Source organism: Equus asinus, chromosome 20, assembly GCF_041296235.1.
Source record: "Equus asinus isolate D_3611 breed Donkey chromosome 20, EquAss-T2T_v2, whole genome shotgun sequence".
Classification (NCBI taxonomy): domain Eukaryota; kingdom Metazoa; phylum Chordata; class Mammalia; order Perissodactyla; family Equidae; genus Equus; species Equus asinus.
In genome coordinates, this window is record NC_091809.1 from 101,880,249 (window position 1) to 101,897,427 (window position 17,179).

The window sequence follows — 17,179 nt, forward strand, 5'->3', positions numbered from 1 at the left end:
ATAAAGAGGGCCAGTAGGCGTGGGTTGAGGCCCTGCACACCGGAGCAGTTGACTCTGGATTTATTACTCTAATCTCTGTGAGCCTCAGTGACCTCCTAGTTCTGGCTCGCAGAGAGAATGCCTTTAACAGGCACAGCACGGTGCCTGGCGCATAGCAGACATGTAGGAAATAGACATTACGAGGATCCCATACGACCCTGACCAGTGAGGGCACATGTCAATTCTCAAGTTGCAATTCATCCCACAACAAGGGGGCCAGGAGACGCACACTGAACACATTGTAGCTCGTTCCTACTCTTGGAGCTCAGGGGGGTTGTGTGGCAGTTCCGAGTGTGGAGGAAACTGGAATGCCCCCTGCTGCTGTCCCATCCCCGGAGCTGGGCCACTCAGAAGTGTGGGACGAGGACTGTGGCTGCGGGCCCTCCTCTGCGGACAGCAGGAGGCCTGGGGTCGATGCTGGCCGTGCCGGGGAGGGGAGGGAGCACCCACCTCCCGCCTTCCACTCCTAATCACCCAGGGGCACCCAGGGAGAGCACATGAGACTCAGTTGTGTGTCCTTGGCCCAGCAGCAGCCTCTCCAAAGCCATTTTGCTTCTGAAAGTGGAGCCATACAGAGGATGAAAAGGGGACAAGAATGTGGGAACAGCTTATAAACTTTGCATATCTGAGGGAACTCAGGACTTCTTACCAAGAATTTGCCCCTGAGGTTAGATAAATTTTCATTTTCTCCCAACAGTGCCTTGACTGGCCAAATGAAAATGCGAAATACATTTTAGAAAAGTTTTAATTTGAACAACTTATGATTAAAAATACATTTTATAAATAATTTTTCCATAGACCTGATTGAGGATCGTTGCCAACTTTACAAAAAGACATATTGTAACAACAACAGATTAAAGAAATTACAAAAAATATAGCTATTGCCTTCTCACTTAAAAATATAACATTGTACGTCACAGCATCTTCTTTGTGCAAAGTTTAAGACAATGCTGCGTTAGGCATGTCACATATTCACTCAAGGAGATGTAAACTTTAACACAGTTACTTTGCATAATAGCACAGGCACAGTTGAAATAATGAATACTTTCCTCCCAGAAGTTACTATACCTTAGTCCAACATTTTACTTTTATTTTGCAGGACTGATGGCTGAACTTAGCTTAATACAAATATATATATATATATGCGTGTATATATATATAAGTACGAAAATAAGTGTTTGGTTTGAAATTAAGTAAACTCCCAACGTATCTACAGTATTTTCAGAGAACGTGTTCTCCAAATCTTCTCCATTAAACAACGCTTTAGAAAAGTGAACGAAGCCCAGTCTGTCCATTAATGGGCATCCTCCGTTGAGACTTCCAGTTTTCGCTGAGGGACAAAGAGTGTTCCAACAGAGGTTTTACTAGCACCATCGGAATCCGTGCAGGCTGAGCCTGTCGGCTTTGTTGGTCCACCTGGGGTTCGGAAGAAACTTTCCACCACTAATTGTGACCCTTTGGGTGTCACAGGAACAGGCTGAGTGGAAAGAAAAGAATGGAAGAAAGAAGTCAAACCCACATAGATAGGCATGCCCCGGCAGTCTTAGAAGATTGGACCAGGCACACGGCGGGAGCCTCGCACACCTTGAAATCGGCTAGGCAAGCCTGGGTGAGTTTTACATTCTCAATTATTTTTGTTAAGGCGAGAAAAAAAACCCACGATGACCCGACAATAAGGACTCCTTGGGCCCTCTTCCTGGGTTTGGGAAGACGGCAAGCCTTCAACCTCCTCACTCTTCCATCCCTTCCCAAGTAGAAAAGCGGAAGTAAGCTCCCCTGAGAGTGATACTTGGACTTGATGACCTAAGGAAAAACATGAATTGAACGGAAACACTCTCACCTGTTGTGCCCCTGTCACAGCAACTGATTGTCCATTCGGTTGGTTGTGGCCTGGCACTGGCGAGTCGTACCGGGTGGCCCGTCCTTGCTGAGTGCCCGTGCTGTCTGGGGCGACACTAACAGCCTCTATTCTTGGAGACACGGGAACGGTCCCAGGCCCGGGGCTGGCGGACACCTGCACACCGGGGGGGATGAGTCCCAAGTGCTGCAGGGTTAAGTTGACAATGGCTGAGCTTGGGTTCTGGACGGGAATGGCGTGGCTCGAAGTGAGAGCCGGGCTGCTCCCAACAGGGACAGCTGCCACGGGAGTTGGCGAGACCATTAGCTTGAAAGATGTCACAGGGAAAGAGGGAAAATTAACACCAGTGAGTTCGGATGATGTCACTGGAATAACACCTGGAAAGAAAAGCGGCAAAATATCTTACAAGCACAGGCATTTGTCCGAGAAGCTCGAAAGGCTGAAGTGAACTCGAGAGTGACCCACGTTGGAAGGGTTGTTTTCCACGCACTCACCTGCGATTGGGGAGCTGTAGATCCTGTGGCTTGGGGAAACTGTACCTGAGTTTTCCGTACTAGACAAAATGGACTCTGCCCCGAGGGATGGGCACTGGGCGAGAGGGATTAGGTATCCTGATGGGAACAAGGTCTAGAAAACAAGGAGGAAGGGCTTATTTTACACACAAATACAGAAAGAAAGGTGATCGTGTGCCTCGGCCGGGACTAATATCCCCTGGTGGTGGTTTGTCCCATTAGACCAAAGCCCCCAACGGGATGGGCCATGGGTGGGCCTTACCCCTCCCTCCCATTCCAACACTTCTCCTGAATAACACCAACCATGTGTGTCTGAAATGCCATGCATGGTCTTAGGAAGCGTCCTAAAGCTGGCACTGATCTGCTTAGGGGTAGGACTCACCAGCAAGCCCCCCGCCCCCGACACTGCCATCCTAACTCCTACTCTCAGACTTCTCGCTATGACGGGGTGCTGTCAGGACCAGGTTCAATGCAGCTGGACACCACAATGGCACTGTCCTGTCTTTATCTGACTGTTCTTGAATTATGTAGAACGGTGTTTCCCAAAAAAGTATCCTGAGGGACCCTAGTTCCATGGATGCAAAGAGGCTCTACTTGAATCACGGTCAAACGTGTTTGGGAAATGCAGAATTAAACCAAGGAAAATGGTGTCTTTACTGGGGAATTTCTGAGGGACTTTCACGAGGGTATGCATTGTAAATCGCCAGGGGGGCATCAGCATGTCGCATTTCCCAAGCTACTTGGTAACTAAATTTTTAGTCGTGTTGGTATTCAAGGAAAACATTTTAACAAATGTTGATTTAGAGAAGGGGGTTGCCAAACCATGGGCCAAAATCCACCTCCGGGCTGTTTCTGTAAACAAAATTGTACCGGAACACAGCCACGCCCATTCACGTATGTAGCCTCTAGCTGCTTTTTAATCTTTGTACAATGGCAGAGTTGAAGAGAGCCCATATGGCCCGCAAAGGCAAAAATAATCCAGTTCTTCACAGAAAATGTTTGCTGACCCTCGATTTAGAACAAAGGAATTAGACAACTAAAGATTTTTTTCTAGTACTTTAGGTTCTAATGATACCAAAGAGAACACTCTTATAATATACAAATGAAAGGGCAGGGCACCAGAGTTCAAAAACTGCAGATAAAAAAGAGAATTAATTAACTCACGTTAGAGACCCAACCGTCACAGAGAACAGTTTTAGGCAATAAAGGTATATTCCAAACAGAAATGGCCAGAACGTTCGGTAGTGTGTGTCCCCCGTGGCTGCGGGATTGCTGTACTTCACCAAACAGAGACAGCCTGCAGGGGTGGCTGTGCTGCCTGGGAAGTCGGCCTCAGCCTTACACGGGCAGGACTGAAAAAAGCTAAAAGCAACTCTTGTAAACCAGGGGCCCCTCCTCTTATCTTCCTCCAGATCTTTCTTCTCGTCATTGTCGAAACAACCGTCTACACTTTGATCTAGCTGTTAATAGGCACCATCTTTTCCTTGGGAACCAGTGAATTCAGAATCCACAATGTACCACAAACTTTTAATTTTGTTTTTTAGACGCTTGGTACTGTTCAATGCCTTTACCAGTAGGTTCCTTGAAAGCTGCAGGAATAGAGAATTTTTAAGGGGTGAATTCAGGCATTTTACAAACAGCTGCTCTTTGCTGTTTTTAATCATACTCTTGTGGTAAAAGCTTTTCTGGCTGCTGGTTAAACTCTTTAAAATCTTCAGTAAAATCTGTAGTACTCATAATTATTTTTCAATTTCCTACAAACTACATTCATCACAAAATCTTTCAACCTATAATGCCAATTCCTTCTATCTAAAAATCAGAACTATTAAATTAACAAGATGAAGGAATCTGACATATTTTGACTCGCATGTCATCTCATCTGGCCGACAGTGGCCTCTTCCTCCCTCTGCCTATCACAGCATCCTGTTTTGTTTTCACTATAGGTCTTATCATTCAGTACCTGATACCTTTGTGTTTATTTGTGTACTGTCTTCTCTCCACCCCGAGAAGTGTAGATTCTTAGTAAATGTTTGTTGAATGAGTTAACACATGCTCTCTTACTTTCTTGGTTCTGCTCGGTCAGTGCTAAAAAGAAATCGTCAAAATGAAGTTGTAGAGATGAAAAAAGAAGCAAGGGGACGTGGAAAACCTATCCGCTGGAAACCCTAACCCTGAACAGCTGAGCGAGCAACAGGAGACCATTATCAAATCATACCCCTTCGCCCAGAGATTAAGGACCTCCCAGAATATCGAATCAAGCTCGAGCCTTGTGATTTTCCCCCAGCATGTATATTAAATGCCAAACGATACTATGCTTAGATAATAGATGTTTTGAACGGTTACCATGAGGCCATCCTCAGGGAATATTTGACAAACTCTAAAGCCTCCTTAATAATAGTTACAGATAATACCCTTCAGCTTATTCGGTGCCTTAAAAGGATCAAAAACCCCTTTATGTAGATGGTCATGTAATAACCTCACAAAAGCTGTAACATGGCCCCGGGGCAGGTCCTCAAAAGCAACTGGCACCAAGGGCAGGTGCCAGGTTTGATTTGATCCAGAGCATGGTGCTTTATACCCAGTGGAGGATCTGGAAAAACTGTGGAACAAATTCTCTATGGATGTGGAAAGCAAGATGTAGAGAAGTAACATAACTGCACAGCGGGGACAAAATGAGAGATTAACTTCTGCTTCCACAGTTAGTGGTATTTATTTGGTAATAACGCCGTTCCTACGTTAACTGTCCTAAGGGAGGAAAATGAGATCATGTATGTAAACACGCCTAATGCTTCTGATGTCCAGTAGGTGGGTGGCATCCGGTAGATGCTAATTTCTTCCTGAACTAAACTCCACCCAGGAAACAAATTATCTAGAACATCAAAATCCTTAGAAACCAATGCATCAAATATACCTACAATTTGCCAAGGTCAGTTCGATTTTTCTATTTACACAAAATAGAAAGTTTGGTTTAAATCTTAGGTTAGAAAGTAAAAACACGGGAAGCAATTTATCTTCGAGGCAACAGATGCCAGTTACATGACATCAAACAAACATTAGGTAATGACTCAGAAAGCAGGAGTTACAGGAACCCTATGCATCCATCCGTTCGTTTGGGGTTATGTCTGCTTGTAAATTATTTCAGACTTTCACGACAGGTGTTTGCATTCCAGCATGTGACAGAGAAATGGACTTACGGACAACCACCCACAGTGCTTTTAAAGAAGCAAATAATCCCTTCCTCCAAAGGTTAAAAATGTCCCCGCCACCATCGCAGCCAGGGGATTAGTTGTCTGGGGCCTTGTTTGGACTGTGGATACTAAGGAACAGTTCCTCATTTCCTGAGAGGCTGCTCTTTGCTCTGCTAAATGTCACAAGCCACCAAATTCTCCTCTAATCAATTGGGGACTTTCCAAAGCTGTGCACAGTTTAAGGCTGTACTTACCGCAGAGACGTTTTCAAGTCCTTTTAGGTCTTCTTTAAATTTCTTTTTGGAAGCACTGTCCTCGAACACGCTTGCCCTCTTGGAGCCTCTTTCTCTAGCAGCCTCCCTGTCTCGGTTCTTTGTACCTTGTCTCTCTGGCACTGGCAGCAAGCTTCCAGGTCTGGTGGAGGCACTGGGCTTTGCGGTATCCTTGGCTGCCTTCTCGGTGGTGGCATCTGCAGGGTCTTTTGATCTTGTAGCTTTAGAGGAGGGAGTGGAGCAGACTGTCGGGCTTAGACCCTGGGGTGGCGTCATGCTTTGGGCATGGGCAGGCTGCAAGTAGATGGCATAGGGTGGGCCCGAAGGGGCCTGAGGTAGGATCACGGGCACCGCCGATGACAGTGGGCTGGGGAGCAGGGGGACCACCCCCAGGGACTGGGTGAGGGATGATGCCGTCAGTTCCAGCTCAGCATTCACTGGGGTGTCCAGAGGGGCCACTGGTTTGCAAGGCCCAGATCTTGCCAGTTGTACTTTCACTTTGTTTCTAGGTTCACTAAAAGACAAGATTTAAAACATGATACCACGGAAACACATTTTCTCTAAAATTGTTCTAGCACTTGAGATTTCCCCAAATTGAAGCCACGCTTTTATGAAACTAGCAGGTAGTTTCTGTAATGATTGCATATGAGTTATAGAAAGATTATCTCACTGGTTTCCAAGGCTAGTGCCTGTTCTTACATAAAGTCAGCAAGCCTAACGAGGCAAGGTCAGAGGAATGCGCCCTGCCACTAAGGAGCATTACAACCCACCTTGATTGCTCTTCTAACTGCATTTTGCAAATAGCTGCGAGGTCAGCCATTTTACTTTGGAAGGGTGCAGAATTCTGAGAACTCTCAGCTGGTAAAAAAGAAGAGGGGGGGGGTGGTTAAAGCAAAAATGAATCATACAGATGAAACATCACTAAGTCAAAAGAACAGAAACCATGCACCACCCCTCAAAATCACACAGCTATTAAATGACAAACCCCACAAATTACTTCTTATCCTTTAATTCATGTGTAAGTTAGGCTTCAAGAGGTTTGGGGATATGGATATTGAAACAATTCTCTAACAAGTCCCGTAGGGATCAAGTAAGTGGAAAAAGTCGGATAAAAAGGAATTCTTGGGGCCGGCTCAGTGGCACAGCGGTTAAGTTCGCACATTCTGCTTCTTGGTGGCCCTGGGTTCACCGGTTCGGATCCCGGGTGTGGACATGGCACCGCTTGGCAAAGCCATGCTGTGGTAGGCATCCCACATATGAAAAAAAAAAAAGTAGAGGAAGATGGGCGTGGATGTTAGCTCAGGGCCAGTCTTCCTCAGCAAAAAGAGGATTGGTGGCAGTTAGCTCAGGGCTAACCTTCCTCAAAAAAAGAGGAATTCTTCTGAGTAGACCCCTGATATGATTGAAAACATACCTTTGTTGGTCTTGACAGGGCTGCTGGGAGCAGAGTTTATCTTTCTCCGATCACTTTCTATGCTCTTTACCAGTTTGATAAGAGATTGGTGTCGGGTAAAGTTTGGTTTCCCACAGGTGGAAAAGAGGTTTTTGGCACAGTTCTCTTTCGAGGACCGCCTCACTTCCAGATCAGAGGAGGTGAAAGTAATGACTGGGCTGCAGCCTGCAGTAGAAAGGGGCAGTGTGTTAAGTGTAGTTCTAAGATGGTTTTAGGAATGGAAGTGGTCACAGTTACAGAGGACCGACTAAGTGCCTGACACTGTTTTAAGGGCTTTACATACAAAACCTTGTTTATCATATTGAATGAATTGTGAGGTAGTATTTCACACCTTAACATCTCTGAAACTACTGTCTCTGATAACCAGTGGTGTGCCATAGTGTAATTCTAAGTGGTTTTTCTTTCTGATATACAAAAAATCATGCATCTTAAAATCAGTGGAGCCTTAATCTGATGAAATATGGTGACTCTCACTGCTACGGACTGAATGTTTGTGTCTCCCCCAAAATTCATATGTTGCAACCTAATGCCCAAAGTGATATCTCAGGAGGTGGGGTCTTACAGAAGTGCTTAGGTCATAAGGGCCGAGCCCTTATGAACGGGATTAGTGTTCGTATAAAAGAGACCCCACGGAGCTCCCTAGTCCCCTTCCACCATGTGAGGTTACAACAAAAAGATGGCTGTCTAGAAAATGGGCCCTCACCAGACACGGAATCTGCTGGCACCTTGATCATGGACTTCTCCACCTCCAGATCTATGAGAAAGAAATGTCTGATGTTTATAAGCTGCCTAGTCTATGGTGTTCTGTTACAGCACTTTGAACACACTAAGACACTCTCAAGTCCACCAGGTAGGCACTTCTTAAGAAATGCACCCCCATCTCAGAGACATTAACCAATTGACTCAAGGTCTCTCAGCTGGTAGACTGTGGGCCTGGGACAGGAACCCAGCCAGTCGGGCCCTAGAGTCTGCACTGTGAATCCCTGTGCCAAAGGACCTCCCTCTGAGGTCATATCCCAAATCACAACCACCTCACAAAGGCGCCACGGTGGGAGGGTGGGCAGGAAAGGGAATGGAGAGTATCGCCAAATGTGCATTAATTCCAAATAGTGAAGCAAAGAACGAAAGGCAACAAGTACATACCACTGGGATTGGGGCTGATTTCTGGGCCTATCCACTTAAAAGCTGGTTTTCGGCCTCTTTCCTCCGTCACATGAACTTTCTTAATAAGCTTCAGGCTGCTCAGAACATTAGCTATATCATACAACCTCCTAATTTTCGCTGGGGAGAAAGAAAGCATATACACCGCTTAATGGAATAATGAAAGATCAGAGGACTTCACTTCAAAAGGACTTCATGCATATTGAAGAAGCTATCCTAACCATCAATGTCAGACAGAGAAACGTGGCTCTTCTTCAGCTATTCCAGTGATACTGCTTTCATTAAGACAAAAAATAGTTTTAAATATTGAAAAGACTCAGTTACTGCTGGTCCTGAATTTTGAAAGGACAAAAGCACATGTTGAAAAAAGAAAAATGACTTAATGAGATCACCCAGTAGAGAACCACGTCACAGATTTTTAAGTAAAAAGTCACCATTGCTGGGCATCTTCTAATGGGGATTCAGAAGAATTGTATGAATGAAAGGAATAAAGCATCGCTTCCCTGCTTGTGATAGTTTATAACAATAAGGTTACTTAATAACATAAGCATGGAAAATCCAGGATCCATCAAAATTTATAAATTTTTATATTGTTCTTGTGTAATATGCAATGCATCAATTTGTTAATTCTTCAAGTCTTACATATCTTAAAAAGTTTTGTTACAAAAAGTCTGCCTTTACTTCCAGCTTGATAGTACAAAATAACACATCAAGCCCCTTCTTCACAGAAACCTCATGCCAGAAGTTTCTGAATTACCTGGGCATGTAGCAAATTACACATATGCAGTTCCTGGAATAGCTTCTAAGGCTCTGAGTAACCAGCGAAACAGAGAGCCGAACCCTGGTGACTCTGAAAAAGTAGGCAGCCCACCAGTAGCATCAGGACGTGTGTTCTGAAGTTGCAGATCTCCGGAGCCAATTACAGCATTATTGCCCTTACTGTCTCCTTAATTTTGTCTTTATAGAGACACTTTCAATGTGGGGATGTCTGAATATACTTTCATGGGACTTGTACAGCTTCACAGGCATGGGGAGGAGTCTGTGTGGCAGCTCCCAGACGTTCCTCACAGCCTCTGCTGTTGCTGGGGGTGGTTCTTCCTCACCACACAGCCAGGTCCCTCAAGTGACCCGTGTTCAGGCTGGCCTCTGGCCCTACTGGGAGGTTTGTTAACGCTCTCAGGAGAGATGGGCGTGCAGCAGGCCCCTCCCCATCTGCTGAGCACTTCCGTCCACACCCTTTCTCTATTCCTCTTTGTGGGGGTTCCTGCAGAGTCTGTTACGGAGGCAGGGGCAGAGTCTGCGTTAGGAACCCAGTCAATGGTCCCTTCCAACTTAGAGCAGGCAGTCTGGCTAAAACCGCTCTTTCAGAATGGCAAACCAACTGTGCTGCAGGTCGCTTCTGGGCATAATTTTAGAAGTTGTTTATACCATTACATCTGAGAGTCAGTGGAAAGAGCGGAGACCTGGGTTCCAGGCCCACTTTCCAATTACTGCTCATTTAGCCTTCAGGCACCCGGGTCGATCCGCGTAAAATGTGGGCAATGTTACAGCATCAAATGAGGTAACTTTTGAGGAACTGTTTCTAAGCCAAAGTGTCAGACAAATAGGAGAAGTTATATACATATCTTTGAGTTCTATAAGTCAGCAAAAGCAGTACTATCATGGCTTCTGGGGGAGCAGTGAAGACAAAAGCATAATTAGAGATGATCTGTTTATATAGCGAATGGACTTGGAAATCAGTTTGTAACTGATTTTCTTCTTTGCGCATAGGTCCAAAAGTCCATGGCAGTCATGACACTTACTTTTAAACTTGCTTTTATCCAAATCTTCCACATGGTCCTCCCCAATTAAAATCTTGGCAGCAATTTCTAGGCTTACTATCTGAGGCGTTGACACCAAAAACAGCATCACGAATTTCTGGCTCATCACTCTTAAAGACTTCTCTTTGCGGCTGTTTACAGAAGCTTTGGAGAAGGATGAGGATTAGAGAATTAAAATTCATGAAGGGACATGCGACTTCTAAAGTAACAAGGCTAAAAATACCACAAAGTGATCATACGGTTGACAACTGCAGCGTTTTAACGTGACAGGCAGCTGTAGCTTTAGAGCAGCGTTCCCTGAGGACCCTTTTCTTTAGACCCACGAGGAGGGCCAGGCAGCCCGTGCTTTTCAAGGCCATCTCTCACCTGCCCGAAATTCCATTCCGGGGAGTTCGACAAAACACACGTCTGGTTGTCCATTTTGGCCAGTGTCGTCTTTGATGATATGATCCTCTATACTGCAACCCTTAGTAAAGTCAAACTCTTGTTCGTATTCTTTCTTTTTGATCATCATAATCTGCTTGGCGTACCTGTTCTTCTCCGCGGTGCTCTTCAAAGCCTGCAGGGTTTGGTTGAGATTATGTCGCCCGTGCCAAGTGTACCTGTTTTTGGCAAGGCGGCTCACCATGTGTAAACTCTCTAGGACGTTCACGATGTCGTAAATGCGTCGACGCTCCACCTCTACAAAGAACGAGCGATTGTACGTTACAACAGGATCAGGTTTTGTCATACGTGCAGAACAGAATAACTGTTTTATTATGCTATATATGCTGGGTGCTATAGCTTTCTTTACGCTCGACAAAAGAGTGTGAAGATGAGAAGGACAAGTCCCTGCTCTCAAAGGGGACAAACAAGGTTAATATGAATCAGAAAGGGGACATTTATGGAGGGCCTACTATGTGTCATACAGCTTTTGGAAATGTTGACCCTTAACTTGTGAAGTAGGTATTATTATCCACACTTTAATGATGGGGAAATACAGACTCAGGCCGGCTGAGGAGCTCATCCTGAGGCACAGAGCCAGTAAGTGGCAAGGCCAAGTCTTTAATACTTTAAATCCCACACTTTACAACTGTTTCTTATATTAGTCCCCAACACACACATACACACACACACACACACACACACACACACACACAGCTGTCATATGATAGGGACAAGGTGCTGAGATTTCTTGCTGTTCCTGGACCCTGCCAGATATGCCCTTGCCTGAAGGCCTTTGTCCTGGGCTGTCCCTTCTGTCTGGAATCCCTCTCCCGCGTGCTCACAGCCCTCTGCCTCGATTCTTTCAAGTCCTTGTCACCGAGTCACTGAGGCCGGACCTGACCACTTAATTTAAAATTGGAAAGCACGCCCCCAGCACTCCTGACCCCCCTGCGCCCTGGTCTACATCTTTTTCCACAGCACGTGTTACCTTCCAACATACATTATCAACACCGTCTGCATATTATCGATTGCCCCCACTAGAATGCAGGTTCCCTGAGAGCAGCGATTTGGTTCTTTTTGTTCAGGATGCTATCCCAAGCTGCTACATTTCCTGGCACCCAGTAGGTGATCAATAGATACCTGCTCAACTAAAGGGTACATCCCACATGGCTACAATGCAGTGTATGTGAATAAATGAATCTAAATGGCATGTTCTTAAAATGTAAAACAAAGTTGATGTTTATAAACAAGTATTAGAAAGGCAAAACTTTCTTCACGCCTGGTGGTTATATATTAAAACAGCCTGCATATCTCATCGTTTCAGATTATGATATTTTCATGACCCTGAAGGTACCCCCAATTTGCTACAGATCCCTTTTTTAGCTATAACTAGATTTGAGTCTATGATGTTAGGAGTAAAAGGGGGCAAGAGGACGTAGTAACTTTTGCCAAACAAAACACTCAGCAAACACTGGTCCTCAGAACAGCGCTGAGCTGCAGGGAGCGTCTGCGCTCTGCTCCCACGCACAGAAGGTGATTTTCACCATAAACGGGTCGAAACTATTCTGCAGCCTGGCTCTTCAATGAGAAACAAGATGAGCTGCAGTTGTAGCTGTTTATGAAACAAGTCATCAAACAATGTTGCCTTGCTTTAAAGCTTCAGAGCTTTTGAAACGCAGTCAGAAACAATCTCCATGGTGACGTTTTGCTTCTAAGACTCACTGGAATTGGAAACTATATGCCTTTATTCTTAAATTAACGGGGCTTTAGAGAGTTATAACTTCCCTGTGGCCTTATTTGTGTCATTACAAACACTGGCCAGACGAGTGTGGGTCTGAAGGAGTGTCTATAAAGTTCCTTTAATTAGCAACGGTTTTGGGGAGCTCTGTGCATACTTACTAAGGTCCCCGGCCACTTCGTCGAGACAAATGTCATTATTCAGAGCAAGGTTGGGATACTTCGGATAGCGCTCTAAGAACTTAAGACACAACAATCCTAAACTTTTCTCCTTTCGACTCGGTTGGGATTTCTCATATTCGTCTCCAGATAAGTGTTCCTACAAAGGAAGCGGTAAATAATGGCTTATTCTGAAATAAAGTTTGACAGATTTATTCAGGGCACCTGCAGTCGATAACTGATACATATACACGTGCTTTGCATTAATAGCTGCAAAATTTGGGGGCGGGGGGGAAGGTGGGGAGCCAGTATAAACTGCTTGGAAGATCTGAAAGGGAAGCCTGAACTGAAAACGAGCCAAAGGTTCAGAGTTCTCAGGGCTATGTTTGACGGGGTCCAAACCTTTCCGGTGCTCTGAAGGAGGCTGGTAAGTCTGTGGGTGGCGATGATTTATATTGCCGGCACTTCCCCAAAAGCTTCCAGCCGCCCCGCAACCCCAATCTCCACCGGCTCCTCTGCGAACCTACGTGTAAAGAATCTTTGGCCTCAGGTAATTCATTTCTGTTGTCAAACAACCCCCTTTTCTCGTCTCTGCTGCGGATCTCAGGGCTCGCGGCACTGATGAGCATTTTCAGGTTGGCTGTTGGCGTCCAGGGTTCTCCCTGGGCGATTTCCTTGGGTTTGGTGGGCGTGGTTAAAGGGCCGAAGTCCGGCTGGCTCTCCGGCAACGGTAAATTCACCGCCGTGGATGCTTTCAGAGGTGTTTTCATCAGTCCCCTTTTATGTGGCTCAAAAAAGAGATTTTCCTGGTTTAAAACAAGTAAATCATTAAATCCATTGTAAAACAGGATTTCTCAGATAGCTTTCGACTCTAGAAATTGGACAATAAATAGAATATTGCTAAGGAAAAAAATGCCTCATCAGGTTGTGGAGTTGTTTAAATTAGTAACTGTATTCTCATGAGCACTTGGCACTTATTGTCCATTCGAATAGCTAAACTGCCCATTTTTAATTTTGCAGCAAAGCACAGACATAAATTTTTTCATGCTCTGTTCTAAGAATTTAAAAAAAAATCTTTAAGAGATAATTTTTAACATTTTATTTTGAAATAATTTTAGATTGGAGAAGAGTTGCAAAGAGAGTATAGAGAGTTCCCAAATGCTGTCACTCAGCTTCCCCTAACAGGTCTGACAATTTTCAGTGATCCCTATCTCCTAGGAGCGACTTTTATTCATGACGCTGCAATAAGTAACTCCATAGCAGAAACCATGTCCCATCCGTCTGTGTATCCAGCTAGCACAATGGGTGCATGCAGTGGTGCTCAATAAACCAGCACTGACATGGGAGAGTCAGAGAGCCAAGGAGACAAGGGTGAGGGCTAGCATAAGGTCAGACTTGTTGGCAAAGTCCAGCAGGGAGAAAATCCAGAGTGCCGAAAAGCAGGATTTCTGACCAGAAAAGTCTATGCCTTGAATATCTAAGCCCTTCGCTTTACAGATGGAGAAAACGGAGCCCAGAGAAGCAAAATTTGTTACCCAAGATGACGAAGCTAGTTCCCGAAAGAGGCGGGGCTGCCACCGAGACAGAAGAGGGTAAATGAGCAATTCGTAAATAAGACTCACACAGATTATGTTTCTTCTACTTTTAGACACTGGGGACTTCCTTCTTCCTATCTGTATCTATTTTAAAGAAAATGCTTGGAATGGCAATAAGTGAAAGAATAGAGAGACTCACTAATTCCTCAGTGATTTTAGGAACAAAGATTAATGGGACTATTTTATATGTCTATGACTCCTTAGGATTTAGCAAGTGCTTTTCCATTTGTATTTTCACCAAATCCTGTAGCCCTATCTGCAGAAGAGGATACCCAGGCTAAGATGAGGTCGCACAGGACTTGAACCCAAACTTCCTCAGTCCAGCTACGGTGCCCTTACATGGAAGTCAGTGTGATGGAGCCAATGGGGACCCTCCTGGGCATGTGCATCTGAGAGTACTGAGCCAAAAATGGGACTATTCTAAAAGGTGCTGTCCTTTGCCTCAGACTATCAGAAACAACAGCAATTTTCCTATTTGACTAATATCTAAAACTTATAGGAAATTTGCATGTATCATTTTTTTTAACCTATCAGTAGTTGGACACTAATCAAGATACTCCTACTGTCAATTCTTCTGTAATTTTACAAAATATTTATCTCGCAAACAGTGTTTGTGCCCCCCATAGTTAAAGAAGCTGGTGATTTTGTAGAAAATTATCTTAAAAAGAAATCCAATCTCAAATCACATCAAACGCTCTTTCTGAATTCCTGCTGTTCAAGAATTCTCAGAAATATTGTAATGCAACTAATTAGTAGTATTCTTAAAAACACCTTTTCTCTCTGCTTATCTCTTTGAGACTTCCACCAAATCATTAAAAACTAGAAAGGTTACTTTAACTCTGGGCAACTCTGCCCCTCTTCAAAAATTAAATTTCCCTTCCTTCTGGGTTTTTACAGAGGCTCCCTAAAAACAGAAGCAGCATTAAAAAGATAACAGATATTGAAACTTATGGGGTTAAATCAGGATGATATTGCATTTATCACTGCAAGGATGAATACTGAAGTTAAAAAGGTACCTTTTCGTCCTCCATTCTGTAAATTTCTCATACATTTAGAGTTTCTTTAAAAATGAAAAATCTGGAGTTCTTCCCAATATTCGGATGGTTCAAGTAGTCCAATCAATTCTATTAAAAAGTTTAATATCTTTAAAGAAAAAAGGAAATGGAAAAAGTTAAAGAAAAATAAAAGCAGGAGAGCTATTGAAAATTCCTAGAGGGACACCACAGGCTACTGAAACAAAGACTAACAAATACTGACAAACTAAACGTACGTTTTATTCCCTGACCAGAGATAGCCCCGCTGGGCAGAGAACTCTATCAAAGGCCAGTAAATTCCTCCAGGAAACCGATCCGCCGTCATGAGACTTCAAGCAAACCACAGAATTTCCAGTGACAGCCCTCTTCCACCTTGAGAGAGGGCAGGCCATTCTGCGGACCCCACCGAAGGGACTGTAGCAAGGCACGAGCACCCACCTGTTCACAGATCAGGGCTCGGGACTATGCGCCTGAGCCCAGGTTCCGGCCGGGCAGACACCACCCCAAGTATCTGGATAAAAGTCTGCATCTGGATGCCTGAATTTCTCCCCTGACACACACGTGCATAGGCTCAGCAGTAAAGTTTTGGGAAATAGCTTGATAGGAAACTTCCAACTTCAGTCCTTAAGCTTCAAAGGTAATCTGGACATTTAAAGAGCGCCTTATGATTAAGTTTTCTTTCTTTGAAGACTTCCTTAAAGATGCAAAGCGCTATGTATTGGCTGTTCGGGTGGTCAGTTCATGCCACGATGTCGGACCCCTCCAGGAAGGCTGCATTTCCCTTGTAAGGCAAACAGGTACCGCCGCCCTGCCGCCGCCAGCTCCGCGCCGGGCGCTCTTCCCCCTTAGCCCGGCCAACTGCCCCTCCCCCCGGGCCGAGTGCGCGCGCCGCCTGCCAGGCAGTTCCGGACAGCATCCTCGCGGTTTCCAGGGCAACGAGCCTCGACCAATCAGAGAGCAGGCCGCGGGCCTACGATTGGTTGGCGGCGCCAGGGGCGGGTCCAGACCGTCCGCCTTCGATTTAAAAATTTGGCGCGGAAAGCCGGACCGTGGCCGGCGCCGCCCCTTAGCTGCGCGGGGCTTGAGCGCGGGCAAAGCCGCGCCCGGAACCACGACATCCCCGCCCCACCCCCTCGCTCGCCCCCTCCCTTCTGCGCGGGAGCTCAGCTCCTCCCTCCACGGCCCCCGGCGGAGCGAGAGGCGGGAAACGGCCGCCGCCGCCGCCGCCCTCCCGAGCCTTCTCCCGGTGCCGAGCCGGCCAGGCACCGCATCCCCTTGCGTCCCGCTGACCTGTCAGTCCACCTCACGGTTGGAGCCTGCGGGAGCTGAGCGGGGACTCCTCGGCACCCCTTCCCCGCTCAGGCCCGGGAGCCCGCGTGTCGGGCCGTCAGTCGGTCCCTATGCCGCGCCGAGGTGGGTGCCGGAGGGGAGCGCCTGGACCGGGACTGGCGGGCCGGCGGGCGGGCAGAGGGAGCGTGGCCGTCCAGGAGCAGTCAAGCCCCCGATTTGAAATTAACCCGCTCCCGGCGCGAGCCGATCCCGCGGGCTGGGAGGGCCGCTCCCCTCCCCCACGCCCGCTCTTCCCGGCCCCGGAACCCGCGCACCAATCCGAGCCACCGGACCGGAGCCGTCGGCGAATCAGGGTTCAGGCGCCGCCCTCCGGTCCCGCCCCCACGGCAGAGTTGGGGGAAAGTTCAGCAATTTTCTTTTCCTTTTTTTTTTTTTTGCAAACACCCCCTCCCCTCCTCAAAGTTGGGGAATGAAGTTTGGTTCGCCCGGGACGCGCAGGCTGGACGCCGGCGCCCTGCGATCCCCAGCCTGGGGCCGTCTTTTCCCTTGGCCGGCCCCAGATCCACTCACCTGCCCTTCGAACCCCAGCCGGGACGCTTTCCCCTTCCATCCGTGGCCTGCATTACTGTGCGGCC

At 46.3% G+C, this 17,179-nt stretch overlaps 1 protein-coding gene across 7 annotated transcripts; it reads right to left on the reverse strand.

The window, feature by feature from the left end:
* Positions 1 to 766: 766 nt before the first annotated feature.
* E2F8 (E2F transcription factor 8) lies at positions 767 to 16,681 on the reverse strand. 7 transcript variants are annotated; one of them, XM_014863251.3, is made up of 14 exons: positions 16,545 to 16,681; positions 15,237 to 15,363; positions 13,153 to 13,431; positions 12,629 to 12,785; positions 10,670 to 10,984; positions 10,286 to 10,447; positions 8,466 to 8,603; positions 8,026 to 8,076; positions 7,284 to 7,487; positions 6,640 to 6,727; positions 5,852 to 6,383; positions 2,392 to 2,524; positions 1,880 to 2,274; positions 767 to 1,516 (listed from the first exon to the last, which is right to left on the reverse strand). In XM_014863251.3, the coding sequence occupies exons 2-14, from the start codon at positions 15,249 to 15,251 to the stop codon at positions 1,334 to 1,336; spliced, it is 2,652 nt and encodes an 883-aa protein (XP_014718737.2). In that variant the 5' UTR covers positions 15,252 to 15,363; positions 16,545 to 16,681; the 3' UTR covers positions 767 to 1,333. The 7 variants fall into 7 exon arrangements, with proteins under 7 accessions (XP_014718737.2, XP_014718735.2, XP_070347436.1 ...); XM_014863249.3 differs by lacking the exon at positions 16,545 to 16,681 and adding an exon at positions 15,693 to 16,125; XM_070491335.1 differs by lacking the exon at positions 16,545 to 16,681 and adding an exon at positions 15,491 to 16,067.
* Between the last annotated feature and the right edge of the window lie 498 nt (positions 16,682 to 17,179).